Source organism: Coenobita brevimanus, chromosome 97 (genome assembly GCF_032717465.1).
Source record: "Coenobita brevimanus isolate Jiangsu-jjx chromosome 97, ASM3271746v2, whole genome shotgun sequence".
Taxonomy (NCBI): Eukaryota; Metazoa; Arthropoda; class Malacostraca; order Decapoda; family Coenobitidae; genus Coenobita; species Coenobita brevimanus.
In genome coordinates, this window is record NC_137050.1 from 16,288,186 (window position 1) to 16,306,796 (window position 18,611).

General features: G+C 41.5%; 1 protein-coding gene across 3 annotated transcripts in view; it reads left to right on the top strand.

The window, feature by feature from the left end:
- Nucleotides 1–18,611, top strand: part of LOC145413726 (uncharacterized) — a 206,220-nt gene that overhangs the window by 21,355 nt on the left and 166,254 nt on the right. For all 3 annotated transcript variants that reach the window (XM_080283382.1, XM_080283381.1, XM_080283383.1), the window contains exons 2-3: nucleotides 12,403–13,924; nucleotides 14,345–14,452. In XM_080283382.1, coding sequence (XP_080139508.1) covers nucleotides 12,425–13,924; nucleotides 14,345–14,452 — 1,608 coding nt within the window. In that variant the 5' untranslated portion in view covers nucleotides 12,403–12,424. The remainder of the gene's footprint in view (nucleotides 1–12,402; nucleotides 13,925–14,344; nucleotides 14,453–18,611) is intronic.

Sequence of the window (18,611 nt, forward strand, 5' to 3'; positions counted from 1 at the left end):
AGACATCAGGAAGGGCACCCGGTCATAAAATGCTACACGCTCCAGTCCAAAGTCCTCTACCCAGGGGCAACGCCTTAGCCCTTCGGGGATGCCTGGCGTAAAACCAAATTATTATTTTATACGGTATTATATATCACTCGCCGCTCCATTCAGTCAGAGACAACACACAGCTGCACACACGGCTTCCTGATATCCACCCTTCTGAATCCTGCTTCCATTGTAAGGACAGGGTCCACCTGGCCAGGCTGAGATGTGTGTATCATTCAGCCCTCTTGAGTTATCAGAAGAGATTAGATGACTCTGTTGATGATGCCTGTCCAGGATGCATCACAGCACCCCATACTTTTAAGAACATTATGGAAGACTGCACTGCACACAATCGCCTGCATCAACAACACAGCATACACTCCTTGAGAACTCTGTGAGAAAGCCCGGTCTTGGCCGTGGTCTTCCTTAGGGACTCGGGGCTGTCCGGCCATTCTGCCTAGGGAACAACTACTATGCCAGAGTGCCTAGGGAACAACAAGTACTACCAAGGTGGTCTCTAGCCTGGCAGATTTGTCATACAAGGAAAGATTAGAAAAGCTGGGTCTGCCTACCGTAGAGGAAAGAAGAGAGAGGGGTGACATGATTGCACTGTTTAGGGCCATGATGGGAGCAGACAAAAGATCTGTATGTATGGGATGGGGGAGCAACAAGAGGACATGGAAAGAAATTGAAAAGGACAAGTTGCTTGAAGGATATCAAGAAATGCAGTTGTCCATACCAGTGCATTGACCTGTGGAATATCCTGGACAAAGAGATTATCCAGTCCAAATACTTAAATGAATTTAAAGCAAAGTGTGACTGGTTAAGACATGGAGACAGGACCCCATGAATATAGGTTATTTCCTGTATATCACAACTAGTTAAATGCTCACATTGGGTTACAGTTGCCTTTGCTGATCATGATAACTTTGCTAGGCCAGTAGTGAGGCAGAGAGTGATTAGGATTGATCACTCAGGTCACTTCATCTGCTGTGAATACAACAGAAATGGCAGATGCTGTTATGAATGTCTGTCAGGCACTGCTGATTACAAGAGTTGTTTTAATTATGCTTCTTGATAAATTTTATCCAATTTTCATAACATAGTACTGTAATTGGCTGATCCTGGAGTAGCTTAGACATTGCTGAAGTACTTTTATCATGGCTGAGAAATACAGTGTAGCTGTAATTTCAGGCAGAGTTGTTTAACAGTACAACTATTTTTCCATTTTTTTTGCGACCAGTAATACGACTGTTTCCTTCTGTGACACCCTTATCTCGAGGAAACAAAATACAGTAACCCCTCCAATATCCGGATCAATAGAGCCATCGGTAGGTTCGGATATTGGTTTCGTCCGGATATTGGGCCCCAGCTTATGGACTTGTACTTACGGACCCTAACACAGAGAAACACCTATACAACTCCCTCCGGACATGCATAGCACCTATTTAACACCCAAATCACACCAATAAGGCACATAAATGACTGAAATAAATGCAATAGAAACATAAAATGTGGGTTTAGAAGTATGTTCATACATTAATAAACATTCTGGTACTTATGGACTCTAACCGAACCTAACCTAACCGAACCTAACTGAACTCTGAAAAACACATTCCTACTGCACATGCATGAGGTAAGTTTAGTATGGAAAGAAGTACAGTATGACACTTTCTGGTAAGTATAGTATGGGAAAAAATACAATATGAAACATTCTGGTAAATATAGTATGGAAAATAGTACAACATGAAACATTCTGGCTACTTACAGCAAGTCCCTGGCCACCTCGATGAATAACCGCCTCCTCTCGGACTCTGACAGTAAGAACGATTTCCTGAAGCACTTGCACTACACTCTTCCTGAAGTCTTGCACTGAACTTAGTCACTAACACACAGAAGTCATGGCGAACAGCGCAGGTCTTGTCGCGGTGAGAGACAGGCGGGAAGTGGGGAGGATGCAGCGGCGCTCTATCGGACGTCGGAGGAATGACGAACCAAAACAATGCTCTCACGCGGCGCGCGCGGCAAGTTCAAATTACGGACGGCAAAAAATCGATTTTTTTTTTCAATTTTTTTGGATTTTCGGACCATTTTGGGAATGTTTGATCCCAGGACGATAAGGTTCGGTTAGTGGGGATGTTCGGTTATTGGGCGTCCGGATATTAGAGTGATTACTGTACACTGAAAGAGAGGCCAGCATGACAAGGGTGACTGAATTTCCATATGCGACAGAAGTCTGTTATGATGACCGAACAGTCACACAAGCAAACATCTCTCCAATATGATTGCCTAGCTAGTTACTGAGTGGATGACCAGCAAAGTGATTATAATTGTCTTTAACTCCTCTGTGACCTTAGGTCCGGAATTTTACATACGCCCCTGACTGACACCGGAGCCATTTTCTAAAGTTTTGAAAATTGATTTTTTTTCCATGCCATATTGAAAAGGAAGTTCCAATGCACCTGGCAGTGCAAGTTCAGCTTCCTAGACCCATCCTGCGGCGTGCAGTTGAACGCGGTAGTTGCGTAAATTTAGGCAGCTGATACTAGTCACACGTAGGTGCTGTAGTAATGGAACATCGCACTTTTTTTTTTTTTTACAAAAAACATTGTCAGTGGTGCTGAAAAGGTGTGAAATAACTATATATGTGTATTTTGAAGTTTTTCAGTATATAATATGCGAGGTTTGAATGTAAAAAATTATTCAATAAAACCTCGATATAATGGACTTCAGTAGACCGGAATTCTCTTTTATCGGACTGAAGGAGCTACTGGACTACATTCCTATATATTGGAAAAAGTCTGATAAAGCCAGAAGCAGTCTGGACTGCCTGACCACTTCAGCTATGTTCACCACAATAAGGTAAATAAAAGACATGTTCATCAGTGTACAGTACAGTATTATTATATATAATATATCATTTGATTAATGTAGTCAGGTTATGATAGTACAGTACCGCAATGGTATGGTGGTACCAATCTTAAGTGCCGGATTAGGTGGGGCACGAACCTCTGTACAGTGTTGCCACGTGTTCCATACCCGCTATGTGAACGGCTCTGGTATATGTAATAGGCATCACAATAAGATAAACACATAAGAATATAATGGTAACGTGTTTATTATAATGTATGAAAGAACAGTAAACTTATTATGCGTAAAATATTTATACGGCAATACAGAAACGTGGCATAAATATTTTACAGTGTTGCTTAAAAAAAAGTAGTCACTTTTATTGGCTGTTACCGTATTTCTAGGGTTGGTAATAATGTCACAATTATGATTATAAGATAATGTGCAGGAATATAAGTAAAAATATTTCAATTTCTTAGTAAAAAAAAAAATAATACATTAAACCCTCGTGAGAGGCAACACTCACACACACCCAGTCCCACCTGGCCAGAGCTTCATCTATCCTAGGCCTGTTTGGGGACACTTAAAAAAAGACGCGCCAAGACTTTTACCTCCTAGGTGGTGTGGAAATAAAGTCAAATTTACAATATGTACATTATAACGTAAAAGAAAATAACCAAAATGTATCCTAAAATACCACAGACGAGAAAGAGAGAGAGAGGAGGAGGGGGAAGGCAGACCAGGGGCAGTGTTGAGTGCAGCTGAGTGAGAGATGGAGGAAGGGAGGGAACGAAGGAGGGATAGAGTGATTGAATGAAAACAAATCATAGCGCCACAATAGTGAGGTCATCTGGCGCCATATGTAAAACAATAATATTTTTAAATATAATTAGATATAATAAAAACAAAATAAAGAAATGAAAGCACAAGTTTGTCACTCATAAAAGAAACAAAATTCCCAAGGGTGATGCACATCCCCCCCCCCAGGAGAGAGAGAGAAGAGAGAGAGAGAGAGAGAGAGGCATCGCGGGTATGGAAAATGTGGCAACACTGTACAGAGGTTGGTGCCCCACCCAAACCGCCAGTTAAGAATGGTACCACCATAGGCAAAACAGTTTAAAAACCATTCATGCAATCCGGACTAATGTCTGATATGTCGGAAAAAGTCCGGATTAGCAGGGGGAAGTCCGGATGTTGCTTGTCACGAATCAAATTCGCGACATTTCCCTTTTGTGAGAAACCACGAACTATTAGTGGAAAACTCACTGTGTATCGCTCAGTTAACCGTTTCTCTCCATTTCGGGGTATACTTTTCAAAACATTCGTCACTGTTTCAAAAGTGACCGATTTAATGCACGTCACTAAGTGCTCTACTGAGCGATACTATTGTTTCTTTATTGTTCGCCCCTGCTTGCCTCAACCGTTAGCCACGCCTTCTTCCGGTGGCTTGTGCGTCCTGCCCATACATCATTTGAATTGAGTCGAGTGTTTGTTGTGACGGAGAGAGGTCCTGTGCTCAAGAAGTGAGAGAGGTCAGCTAGCACCCAAGCTCTACTAGTACAGTTGCCCAGTACTCCCACCCCCCGGGTGATACACAGCATTCATCGACCGGTATTTCCTTTTTGTATAATCCTAGTTTTAAGAGTTTAATTAAGGTATTTTCCTAGGCGTAAGGATTTAGCTTTTGCGTGAGTGAGTGAGTGCGATCTCATTAATTTGATTTTGAATTGTAACGTTAAATTTATTTTTTTGTAATCAATAAATTTAACAGTTCTTTTTCTTGAGCTTAATGTAAAGTAAAATCTTGTTTCATTTCTCCAAATTAAGCTTATTTTCCACATAGCTCCTAGCTTGCATAAACGTTTTGCTATTCATAACTGGTACTTAGACCAGTCTTGTTGTATTAACTTAAATTCCGTTGTGCCACCTGGGAGTTAAGCATCAGCAAGGACCTGATATTATTATTAGTATTAGTTATTTATTGTCAGGGGTGAAGTAACTTTCCCCAGAGGCTAACAGTACTAATTCAGCATTTGTGAGTAAGTAGTCTCTGCTGTGTACTGTAGAGAAAGTTTATAAATTCTCGTTCTTAGAGAATCGTGCGAAGAAGCAGCGTAAAGTAATCATTGCTTGATGTAGCAAGACAATCATTGTCCCTGCTCTTTAATATTATTGAATATTAATATCAATTAAATAATATTTAAACATTTATTTTAAAAACACCGTGATACTATAAAAACCCCGTGACAATTGGCGATCTCATTCCAGGATATTAACTCCTAGTTCTAAAGCTATTCACGAGTTAGTACTCACTCGTTCATATTTAGGTATTTATAATTAAAGTTTATAGGCACAAGTTTACTGGTGTTTACCGTTAATTTAGCAAGTGAATTTTTGCTTTATTAATCAATAGAGTACTTAACTCTAGTTTATTCTTGGTAACGCCAGACGATTTTATTCGCTCCTGGGTAGTGGCTGTACTTATTGTGTTAATTATTGAGTTCTCAGTTATTTGCATTTTTGCTTTAATCTTTGCCAGTTAACTAGATAAGACTGGTCACCACTAGCTTGTGTCTGTATTCTTTATTTGTGTTATTAGCATTCGTTTGCGAAGCAGTCAGTACTCAATTTCGGTTTGCTTAGTAAATTAGCGCCATGGCTACCACCATATTTTTACAGGAAGCCAAAGATATGGGTCTTACAGACCCAACCGAAATTAAAGAGTATTTACTCTCACGGCATAATCAGGAGCAGCAGCGTGAGAATGATGCCCGTGAAGAGCGTAAGATTCAGCGCGAATGCGAGTGAGAACAGCGCGAATACGAGTGAGAACAGCGCGAATATGAGCGTGAACAGCGCGAATACGAGCGTGAACAACGAGACAGAGAACGAGAACACGAACGTGCCGAGCGAGAACACGTGAAAAACATGAACTTGAAGTGCTGAAGCTCAAGCGAGATTCCTCGGCTTCAGACACATCTGGTGCAGTTGGTCCAAGCTCTACGAGCGTTTCCCCTGCACATGTCCTGGCGACCCCACGCATCAAGCTTCCTTCATACAAGGAAAGCGAGCGAATCGAGCCGTACATAGCTCGTTTTGAGGGCATGGCAGACATGTATCAACTGGATGAGGCAGCTAAGCGGCTTCAGTTTCTTAGCCTATTTGAGGGCCCTGCCCTCGATATTCTCCACAGAATTCGTGGAGACAATCTCACATATGAGATGATGAAAGCTGCACTCATTAAGGCGTATGGTCTCACAGTAGACGACGCCAAAGTTCAGTTCATGCGAGCTCGTCTCCAAGACAAGGAGACAGCTGTTCAGTTCCTTGATCGTCTCACTGCTTACTTAAATGAGTGGATGGAGAAAGATGAAACTCCTTCCACGCGTGAGGGGATAATTGACCTTATGCTGCGTACACAGCTAGAGAGGTCGTGGCCTGCTGAGCTCATAGCACAGCTTAAGATCTGCCAGGTGAAAGATGCCAGCCAAATGGCAGAAAAGGCTGACGCGTATTTCACTGCATACGGGTATCAAACTCGTAAGCAAAACACCTGGAGCAGAAAAGATACTGCCAAGTCTGGGAAGCCGTCTCAGACTGAATCCCAGCACCAAGGTCGTTCTCAGAGTAATGGCCAAGGTCCAAGCAAACTGCAGAAGGACCAGGGGCAAAATACACAGCAGCCTGAGTGGAAGAGGTACAACAAGTACCCTAACCAGCAGCAGTATCAGCCACGCAACCGACCGTCGGGACAAACTTTTTCACCACCAGCTCAAAAGAGGCAGGAAGCGAACGCAGCTTTCATTCCTCAATAGCAGCACGGTGGTCACGTCCCTGCCAGTATGGGTGCTCCCCCACAGTTCACTAGTCCCACAGTGACGGTGAACCCCCCTCCACAGATGGCCAATGTTCCATCTTCCCAATATAACCCTCAAGGCACAATGTTTGCCGCATCAATTCAGCAGCCTCATGAGTGGCTAGCTGCTTCCTCCACAGGCCCTCCCACAGGTGACAGTACCTTCCTTGTTCAGCCAGGGTTTGTGGGAGACATTCCTGTGAAGGTCCTGAGAGACAATGGTTCCTCAGGTTGCTCTGTCAAGCAGAGTCTAGTTCGGCCTGAGCAGTATACAGGTCGACAGATCCATGCAAACCTTATTGATGGATCAGTGAGATTGTTCCCTGAGGCATGTATCCAGGTGGCATCTCCATTTTATACTGGTACGACACTCGCAGTTGTCATGCCAGAGCCTCTATTTGACCTTATAGAAGGCAATATTCAAGGAGTCAAGGATAGTTGCTCCGGTGATGGCGCTACTCAGACTTCGGCTGCTGCGGTAACACGAGCCATGACTGAGGCTCCAGACTGTGTCACCCCAGTGATCATTGAATCGCTGCAAGATCTGATGTGTAGTCAACTTGTTGTACAAGAACAACATTCTGACCCGACACTTGCTGCCGTGCGGAACAAACAAAAGGGTCGAGTGATTAAGTATTCATGGGGAGGTCGAGCCAAGTTCCTTCGTAAACAAGGACGGCTCTACCGTGAGTCACGAACACCCGAGGGCGAGGTTCGACTGCAGTTTGTCGTTCCCGCCAAGTACCGCCTAGCAGTGTTACAACGGGGTCATTGTTCAGCCTCAGGAGGTCACATGGGCAAAAGGAAGACCCAGGGCCATATCCGAGCTGACTTTTTCTGGCCAGGGATGGGACGGGACATAGATAGTTTTGTCCATTCTTGCAGTGTGTGCCAAAGTATCACCACTAATCAGGGACATGTCCTTCCCGTGCCGTTCATAACCACACCTGTAATCTCCGAGTCAGTTGAGAGACAGGGTAGTGGTGAAGTGGGTGCAGACCTGATGTCTCGCCCATTGGCCCCACAGGACACAGTATGTCCAGGGCCTGTACATACATATTATGTACCGTAAGTTAAGGGGGAAGTTCGAGAGAGAACTCCGCAGAGGCGACTTGAGGCTATGGAAGACCCGAGTTTGCACAAGGATTCTCAGCTCCCCGATACTAATATAAGTACTGTAGGTTAAGGGGGAAGTTCAAGAGAGAGAACTCCGCAAAGGTGACTTGAGGCTATGGAAGACCCGAGTTTGCACAAGGATTCTCAGCTCCCCGATATTAATATAAGTACTGTAGGTTAAGGCACTTCCTCCCATTTTCTATTTTAGTTGGTGATGGGCGAATAATATTTCACCAGGATAGGCATCCTCTGTCGGAAATTTAGGAATAAAAGTTGAGGACCCGTGTGCAGTTCGAGGCTATGGAAGACCCGAGTTTGCACAAGGATTCTCAATTTGCCGACCATGATCGTGTGCTATAATTAATGGCGACCTCAATTGTACGTCGTAGCACTGACTGCTAGGCAGAGAGAGTAATTGTAACATAATAAAATTTTGTCTTATTGACACTTTCGATGCTCCACCTCAATTAATTTTGCAGGTACAGCAATGGGCGTAGCAGTTTTGCTGTGCGGGCCAGCTGATCGTCTGCCGCCTCTTCTCCTCTGCCTTCGTCATCGCCATATTATTTACTGTGTCATTTTACACGTAGGTACAGTTACACTACAACTGTCACACCTACACCGTGTATTACATACACCACGCTACACAACAATTAGTTGTCAGTGTAAATGTAGCGAATTTTCGCTCAGTTTGACCTGAGTACAGGATTTTCACCGTCGTCACGAAGTTTTTCCCTCAAGCTTGCTTCTATTAACGTAAATACGAGGTTTTTTCGCTCACTGGCGATTGTGACTTTCTCCTGTAGCAGGATAGCACACACACCACAGTGTGAATCTTGTGTGAATGACTTAGGATGTGTACCTATATATATATATATCCACAAATTTTTTCCCATAAGGAAAAAATTTAATTTTGTAGGGGCGTAATGTCACGAATCAAATTCGCGACATTTCCCTTTTGTGAGAAACCACGAACTATTAGTGGAAAACTCACTGTGTATCGCTCAGTTAACCGTTTCTCTCCATTTCGCGGTATACTTTTCAAAACATTCGTCACTGTTTCAAAAGTGACCGATTTAATGCACGTCACTAAGTGCTCTACTGAGCGATACTATTGTTTCTTTATTGTTCGCCCCTGCTTGCCTCAACCGTTAGCCACGCCTTCTTCCGGTGGCTTGTGCGTCCTGCCCGTACATCATTTGAATTGAGTCGAGTGTTTGTTGTGACAGAGAGAGGTCCTGTGCTCAAGAAGTGTGAGAGGTCAGCTAGCACCCAAGCTCCACTAGTACAGTTGCCCAGTACTCCCACCCCCCGGGTGATACACAGCATTCATCGACCGGTATTTCCTTTTTGTATAATCCTAGTTTTAAGAGTTTAATTAAGGTATTTTCCTAAGCGTAAGGATTTAGCTTTTGCGTGAGTGAGTGAGTGCGATCTCATTAATTTGATTTTGAATTGTAACGTTAAATTTATTTTTTTGTAATCAATAAATTTAACAGTTCTTTTTCTTGAGCTTAATGTAAAGTAAAATCTTGTTTCATTTCTCCAAATTAAGCTTATTTTCCACATAGCTCCTAGCTTGCATAAACGTTTTGCTATTCATAACTGGTACTTAGACCAGTCTTGTTGTATTAACTTAAAATCCGTTGTGCCACCTGGGAGTTAAGCATCAGCAAGGACCTGATATTATTATTAGTATTAGTTATTTATTGTCAGGGGTGAAGTAACTTTCTCCAGAGGCTAACAGTACTAATTCAGCATTAGTGAGTAAGTAGTCTCTGCTGTGTACTGTTGAGAAAGTTTATAAATTCTCGTTCTTGGAGAATCGTGCAAAGAAGCAGCGTAAAGTAATCATTGCTTGATGTAGCAAGACAATCATTGTCCCTGCTCTTTAATATTATTGAATATTAATATCAATTAAATAATATTTAAGCATTTATTTTAAAAAAACCCAGTGATATTTAAAAAAAAAACCGTGACATTGCTTTTATCGGAATTTCGCATTTTTCGGAATGGTTTGGGCCCCAATTGGTCCATTATAGTGAGGTCTTACTGTTATGAATTTATTTTGCATTTTTCAGTGTTTATTGTGTTTATGGTAGTATTGACTTATTTTGCAGTCTGGGTGGTGGAGTTTGTTGGAAATGGGAGGCAAGAGTGTCTGTTTTCAGACCTAAATGAGATAAACATCATCCCTTGAGTGCACAGGCTGGACAGTAAGGTTTGAAATGCGAGATGATCTGCCATTCACACCTCGCACGAGCTGATTAGCAGGAAAGGAAAGGAGGCTTTTCCACTCACGAAAGCATCATGTGAACACGGAAAACTTTCTTGTTATGCTTGTAAAAAGTAAAGAATATGTAAATTGATTCAAAACAGTGCAACAAACCTGAGCAAATAGGTAAAAATACCAAACAAAAATTAATTTTTCTTTGATATTCATGTCTTTTTTGTTATGCCTGTGTTTGTTTATAATTGTAAACAGGGTGGTTGTGTGTGTTTTGCAAGGGAGGAGAAAGATGATATTTTCTGTCTGGGTCGAGATAATGGGTGTAACCATGTGTGTTAAGGCATGGCCACGAGTGAAAAAATCACACATCCACTCATCACGGTAGCAGGTGGTGAACTGACAGATGATGTGGGAGAGTGTGAAGTGAAGGTCAGTCTCATGTCCCAGATGTTCGTTCACTTTCCGAAAGTTTTCACAGTTCTCTATGAGTTGCGCTTCGTTGAATGATACAAACCTGAGCAAATAGGTAAAGATACCAAGACAAAAATGTATTTTTCTTTTATTATGATGTATTTGTTTGTGCCTGTATTTATTCATAATCATAAACAGTGTGGTTGCGTGTGTTTTGCAAGAGAGGACAAAGATGATATTTTCTATCTGGGTGGAGATAATGGGTATAGTTGTGCTTGTTTAGGCATGGCCATGAGCAAAAAATAAAAATAAAAAATCCACTCATCACAGCAGCAGGCTCTGAACTTCTTGATGGGGTGTATGGGAGTGTAGTGTAGGTCAGTCTGAAGACGTTCAGAACTTTCATTCACTTCCAAAAAATTTTTGCCGTTTTTTTTATTGGCCACACTCAAATGACGCCTGCAGCCATTTATCAGCTAAACGTCATTTGACGCTGGCGGCCACGGAGGGGTTAAGAAGGTTAGCAAGTGGTTCACCAGTGATCATGTTAGCTTGCTAGAGTAAGGTGTATTCTAGACACTAAACTGCTAAATTGCTAAACTGCAGTACTGCTAAATCCCTAGGCCGTTGCCTGGCCAGTAGTATAAACAAGCCGCAAGTATTTTTTGTTCTTGAAGTTTATGTTTGTAAAATTTGCTGAGTATATACACAAGCAAATGTAATTTTTCATAATAAATCAGCAGTCTCTATAATGATACTCTAAAAAATACTTGTGATTGCCAAGCAGTAAGATGATCATCTGTATAAGAGTTTCTTCTAAATGGAGCCAAGCTAACCCATCTGGTCTGTCCTCCTGGATGCACTGGGATATTTCAAGGTAATTTTGAGACAAAAAAGGGCATCTCGTACCACAAAATACTGTATTTATCCTGAATTTTCCATAAATGCTTGCCTCATGGTGCAAGCACATATCAGTTTCCTGGGAGGGAATGGGTCACTCTGACATTGTTGCAGAAGATGTGAGATGCATTAGAGATGGTTATTTTGACATTCTCAGTAGGGTGTGGCAACAAGAAAAGTGTAGCCAGTGGAAAGTATTTGACAGAGTATTTGAAGAGGTTTGTCATATATTTGATATGTGCTGGTTGTACAGTATTGCAGTGTGACAAAATACCAAATCATCACTTCTGATAGGAGAGTATATATTTTTTCACCATATACGGTAGGTTCATACACAACGATAATTATCAGAAGTCCATCCATCCATCATCTAAATACAGTAAAAAAAATTGTGCTTATATTAACTATTAATAAAATATCAGGATTCTGAGCAAAAGCATGCTAATGTTTGCAGGCATTTCCCCTCTAGATTGCCAACATACCTTGACAGACTTTATTTTGCGTAAATATTGATTTACAGTTCAAATAAATGTATTTACTTATGCACTCTATACAAAGTACTCTACTGTGGAAAGCTGTCAGGTTAAAAGCAAAATCCTTCACTATAACAAGTTTTTGCTCTGAATCCTGTTTTTTTTTTTTTTTTTTTTTTTTTTTTTAAATTGGGCACTAAATTTTGACTGGATTTCAGATAATTAGGTGTGTTTGAACCTCTTTGGTAATAAAAATTATAATATTTTCCCATTAAAAGTGCCAGTTCATTAATTGACTGCCGATTCAGTATTTTGACGCACCTGTTGTCTGACTTCAGAACTGATACCCATACCACTATGTACTCAGTTTGTTTACCGTAGCTGCTGTATATTTAGTACTGGTATGCGTTGAATTGATTTTGTTCTTATTTTGATGCTTGAAATTTTTTATTTTGGCTTTCTTGACTGACAATGTTGGGCTTGCCTGGCCAGTTATGCACCCAATATAATGTATAATACACTACTTCTTTTACTTCCAGTGTAAACTGAATACTTCATGCCATGGATGGCAACCAGACAGAGGATGTGGAAGTGGAACCTTCTGAACACATTGATATGGCAGCTATGAGTTCTGATAACAGTAATGCACCTCCAAGTGAAGAGTCACAGTCACAGGACCCCTTTGGGAAGTCTGAGGATGAAAAGCAAGTTAGTGAAGAAAATACCATTACCAGTAACCAAACTGATGGGAATGAAAGAGAGGCCAGTGGAAGTAAAAGAGAAAATTATGGGACAGAAGGTGACAGTGAAGAAAGAAAAAGGTCAGCAGAAAGTGGCTGTGAAGAAAAAATAGGGACAGCAGAAGGTGACTGTGAAGAGAAAGGGACAGCAGTTATAAATGAAAACAAAAAGACAACAGCAAGTGATAACCAAGAAAGTAGAGAGATAGAAGTAGATGGTACTAAAGATAATAAAGCAACAACTGGTGATAGTAGAGAAAAAGATGGAACAAATGAGAGTGAGAATGTAAATGAAAATATAGAAGGAAGGGATAGTTCCTCATTACGAGAGGAATCACCCCTCACAGTTGTGGTGTTAGATGAAAATGAAGAGAGTTGTAATCAGGAATCCTTTAAGGATGATAATAAATTAGAGAAAATGGAATGGGATGCATTAGGGAACAAGGATGGAGGTAATGTTGATACAGAAGCAGTGGAAGACAAAGTTAATGAGGGAAGTAATGGAATAAAATCTGATGAAACATCACTTGAAGGCGCAGCTACTCTGTTGTGTGAAAAGTTAGCTACAGATGGTCCCTCAGAGAATGTTGGGTCTGAAGTGAAAGATGGTGATAAATGTGAAAGCACAGTAAATAATTCCATAAATGGGATTGAAATGGTTAATGATTGTGCTGAAACTATGGAAACAGAAAAAGATGGGGGGAAAGGTCATAAGTCTGAGGAGGTTGACGAGGAAATCGTTGAAGTGCCAGTATATAAGAAACCTGCAGAGGTAGTTGATTTATCAAATGAGGAGGAGGCAGGAGATAAAAATAAGAAAAATGTGGAAGGGAGTGGTGGAAGTGATGAATCAAATGCTGATGGAAATGGACGAATTAAGCTGAGGTCGCTGGCGTCACTTGTTGACTCTGCCTCAAGCCAAGACATTCCAGCCATTGGGGAAATAGTAGAACATGGAGTCATTATTGGATCAGATGAAATGGATGGTCTGCAGCTACGAATATCAAATGTTGTTGGTGGAGAGGACTGCATCACTGGACTTACCCTTGATGAAGATCGTGATTCTTTCCCAAGCATTCAGATCTCCTCAGTAACAACTCTTATTGAACCCATAAGTCCTGAGGATCCTAATAAAGAGAGTTCAAAGTCAGATGAGAATGAAAAATCTGATTCCAAAGAAGGGAAGGCAGATGGTTCCTCTGTTGCACAGAATTCTTCTGCTACTGAAAAGGGTATTAAGATAGTTAACTCTGAAAGTTTGACATCAAAGGAAACCATTGATAGCAACAAGACATCTGCAGAGGGCCACCTTGACACTTCTGTAAGTTCACATTCTTGGTTTATATTCATTAGCTGTCATCATCCTGGCCTCTTTTCCCAACCAGAGATAATGTTGGTTTATATTATTGTTAAAATCTGTGTGAGTGTTTACCATACATTGTGGTGTGTACCAATATTTTCAACTAGATTATTAGAAGAATTTAATGCTGAAAATTGTAGCAATTTTTGTGCTATTGATAAGTTTTTTTTTGGTGCATATCATCTTGAGGGTTGCATTGATACTGTATATGACTAAAACTGATTGGTATGTACTGTTTTATAGAAGTCCTCAACATCTCATGCTGTAATAAGTAAACATCTATGCCAGATGACAGGTATATACAGTAATCTGGTAACTTAAAGAAAATTATGATAATACATATCAGTACATCTTTACCATGTTCTTCCACTAATTTCACAGGATACCTCAAAAGATGCCAGTGATGACTCTCAGAAAACCACTGGTTGTGTGTACCATGTTCTTCGTAGCATCCTGACAGTCAACAGGGATTGTCTCGTGTGTGGCAAGGTAACTACAGATTACTGTATATCCACGTATATGTTACCTTTCCTCGCTGCCCTCCCCTCCACCTTTTTCATTCCAGTAGTCCCCTCTTATCTGCAGAGGATATGTTCCAAGACCCCCTGTGGATACCTGAAACCCACGGATAGCACCGAACCCTACGTACTGCATACACTTAAAGGAAGCGCTTTATGGCTTCTGTGGCATATCCGAATTGCCGGTACCACTACAATTGCACTTTGGGGCCATTATTATGTAAAATAAGGGTTACTTGAACACAAGCACTGCGATTCCATTACAGTTGATCTGATAACCAAGACAGCTCTAAGCGACCAGCGGTTGGGTAGTGTATATATTACAGTATCATTGTATGCATGTAAATAAGACAAGCTTACCACACCATCATTTGTCATCATCATCATCCAGACCTCAGTTCCCACCCTAGGGCAGGGTGAGGAGTAGCAACGTCCAGACAGCCCAAGTTTGCCCAGTCTAATGGGCCATGCTTCCATTCACTCATCATTCAAGCCCCCGGAATCCCGGCTCAATCTGATATGCCAAAATACTTTCACCACATTCTGTAGCATCACATAAATGTATCCAATAGAGTCAGTCTGAATGCTGTCACGTTAAAAGGGGTGCCAATTCCCCAGATCATAAACATTTTCTCACAACATTCATCCAGCCAGCTTGATCTCTTGTCAGTCCCCTAGCCTCTCTGACTTCCATACCTCCCTTCCTCACACACACTCTTCATATCCCTCCACCTTCTCCTTATCCTACATCGCCTTCTCCCTCCATCAGATTCACTCAGATATACCTTTTTTACCACTCTGTTGTTATCTATTTTCTCCACATGACCATACCATCTCAGTACACTCCTTCAGTTGATTTTGGTCATATTCTTAGCAAAGTACTGCTCAGCAGTCATGAATAGCAAGCATCCATCTATCCATCCATCATCCAATCCTATGTTGCCCCTTGAGGAGCGTAGGAGCCCGGGGCTAGGCAAGTTGGTCCTGACATTTAAGATGAGAGTGACCAGCCTCGCTCATCTCTGAGTGGCATTACGTGAGCAATAAACCCCAACCACCCCTTGGATATAAATATTCACCGGCTCAATCCGATTGGAGCTCCATAATTACCCACTAATCCACCAGGTGCCAAAATTTGGTTATATGGTTACCACCCAGCATAGTAAATGGTTTCCTGGTGTACAGGAAACCATTTGGCTTGTCACTCAGTGTAGAGTCACCCATAGGCAGAAGGAAGAGGAAAGAAAGATGGAAGAGGGAGTTTAAAGTCACCCGTAGGCAGGAGGAGGAGGAAAGAATGAAGAAAGGAAGATGGAACAAGATGGAAGGAAAGAAGGATGGAGGAGAGGAAAGGGCGGACACTCAAGAGCAGCACTACATTGAGTGAGTGGATGGTGAGTGCCCCTACCTACTACAAGAATAGCAAACATAATGTGTTTAACCCCTAAACCGCAGGGTTGTTTTGGCTCGACTTGCGTGTCCTGCTAGGATATTCGCGCTGCGATAGACTTTCTAAAAATATTTGCCAAAAATCAGTTATTAGTCCTAGAATATTATATTTACATATGAATATGGCACATACCTTCAGCTTTCTCCTGGGATGTTTGTTGAGCCTTCATCGAGTACCATAGGACTTGTGGAGACTTCTGAAGTTGGGTAATGTTCTCCACTTTACACTTCCCGATACCCCGTAATATGGTTACCACTGCCTGATATTATAACTACAAACACTATTCTATGAATTTCAAGTAGTTTGGAATCCATATTCCAAAAAAAATTACGAGCACATACGAGCTTTCCTCCTGTGCTGGTTCCCCGATGGTATTCTGAGGCGGAGCTGTCATTTATTACAGTATTTATAAACACACTCACACTTTATATTCCTAATACTTTATTACATTTATTTTTATATACAATATTTATCTATACAGTAAGTTTCTTTCAGTACTAGTAGTTTATTTTCACTCCAGGCATTCACTTTCTCGTCCTGTATACTAGCGTTGAGTGAATCTGTCACTTTCACTTTCATAACTCATAGTATTCATACATGCTAGAGTGAAACTTTCACTTTCATTACTCCTAGTATATATACTCGTATTCTTATATTACTACTCATTTACATTTCTATTTACATTCTCTATTTTATTTACATTATTTACATTTTATTTTATTTACGCTGTTATTCTCTGTCACTTGCAGTAACTTACAAATCTATTTTCCACTGTTCACTTATATTCACATTCATTGCTTTCACTTGCTGTTTACACATTATTTACACATTATTTACATTTCCACTTGCACTGTTTTAGAGTCACCAGAAAGATCGTAGTTACTGTCCGTCATTTTCATTGATAAATTAACCAGTTCATGTTCCACAGCAGTCACTTAGCCCTTTACCCCTTTCCACATGAGATTTAGTAGGGGTAAAGGTCAGAGGGCCATTTCTATCTATCTATCTATAGCCCGACGCCCTAATCCCGCAAAGGGTGGCCGCAGACAAAACGCCTCCAAGTCACTCTGTCACCCACCATTTGACTCCCCTCCCCCCAACTCACCCTCCCCTCCCTCATATACCTCTCAACTCCATCCCTCCACCTCATCCTTGGTCTACCCCTCCCTCTCCCTCCCTCCACCTCACCTACATACACCCTCTTAGTCAGTCTTTCATTCTCCATCCTCTCCACATGTCCAAACCACCTCAGTGTATTTCTCCTAATCTTTTCAACCACATCCACATCCACCCCACAACGTTCCTTCACTTCTTCATTCGTCAACCTGTCCCTCCACGTCACTCCACATGCTCCTCCCAAGTAACTCATTTCCACTGCTCTCACTATTGACTTGTTCCCCTCTTGCAAGGTCCACGCCTCGCTTCCATACGTCAGGGTAGGGATCACAATACCATCATGCAGTGACTTCTTAACTTCCATACTCACCTCCCTATTTCTCATCACTGCTTTCAGTGTGCCAACAACCTTCCTTCCCTGCTGTACCCTTTCACGTACTTCATCCCCCAAAGTTCCGTCCTTACTCATCACACTACCCAAGTACTTGAATGCACTCACATTCTCCATATCCTCACCATCCAACCTCACTGCACACTCTGTGACTTCATTCCTCTCAAACACCATAACTTTACTTTTGTTTACATTAACTTTCAGCTTCCTCCTCCTACACACTGTCCCAAATTCATTCACCAAACCTTGCAACTCCCAATCATCTTCACTCAACAATACTGTATCATCAGCAAACAGCAACACCGGAAGCTTCCAAATCTCACCCTCATTCATTAGGGCCACCCCCACATCCACTGCCCTACCTTGTACCTCCTTTACAACCCCATCCATATATATATTAAACAGCCATGGAGACATTACACACCCCTGTTTCAGTCCCACATTGAGATCAAAGAACTCACTCAGCTCACCATCCACTCGCACCGTAACCCTAGCTCCCTCGTACATACTCTTCATCACTCAACAATTTCCCCTCCACTCCATATATTCTTAATACCTTCCACATACCTTTCCTATCTATTCTGTCATAAGCTTTCTCCAAGTCCATGAAGGCAGCGTACACTTTCCTTCCCTTCTCTAGATACTTCTCCACTAAACATCTTAGAACAAATATCTGATCTACACACCCTTTTCCCTTCCTAAATCCCCCTTGTTCTTCTCCAACTAGCATTGGGCTAAAAAGTGGTGGAATTGGACAGGCGCAAATCCGACGTGGTTTCACCTTGAAAGACGACAGTAAACTGAATATTGTTGCCTAGGGGCAGTGAAGGGCTGTCAGTAACAGGGTGGTGACAGCTGCTAATATATACGCTATGAAATGATTGGCAGGAAATCTAGCCAATACATAATAAATTAGGTAGTTCCAGGTGAATGTAAATATCACTTAGGCTTCTCCCTTCCTTTCTTATATGTATTTCAATTATGAAAACAGGTCATACGGCATATTTCAAGGGGAAATAAACAAGGAAAATTAGCGAATGAGTGCACATGAGGTGTTGCCAGGTGATAATTAGCCCATTCCAGATGTATGGCAGTATCAGTTACCTTTTCTCTTTCTTTTATATATTATTTTGTATAAGAATAGGGCAAAGGGCTCATTTCAGTGGATAAAAT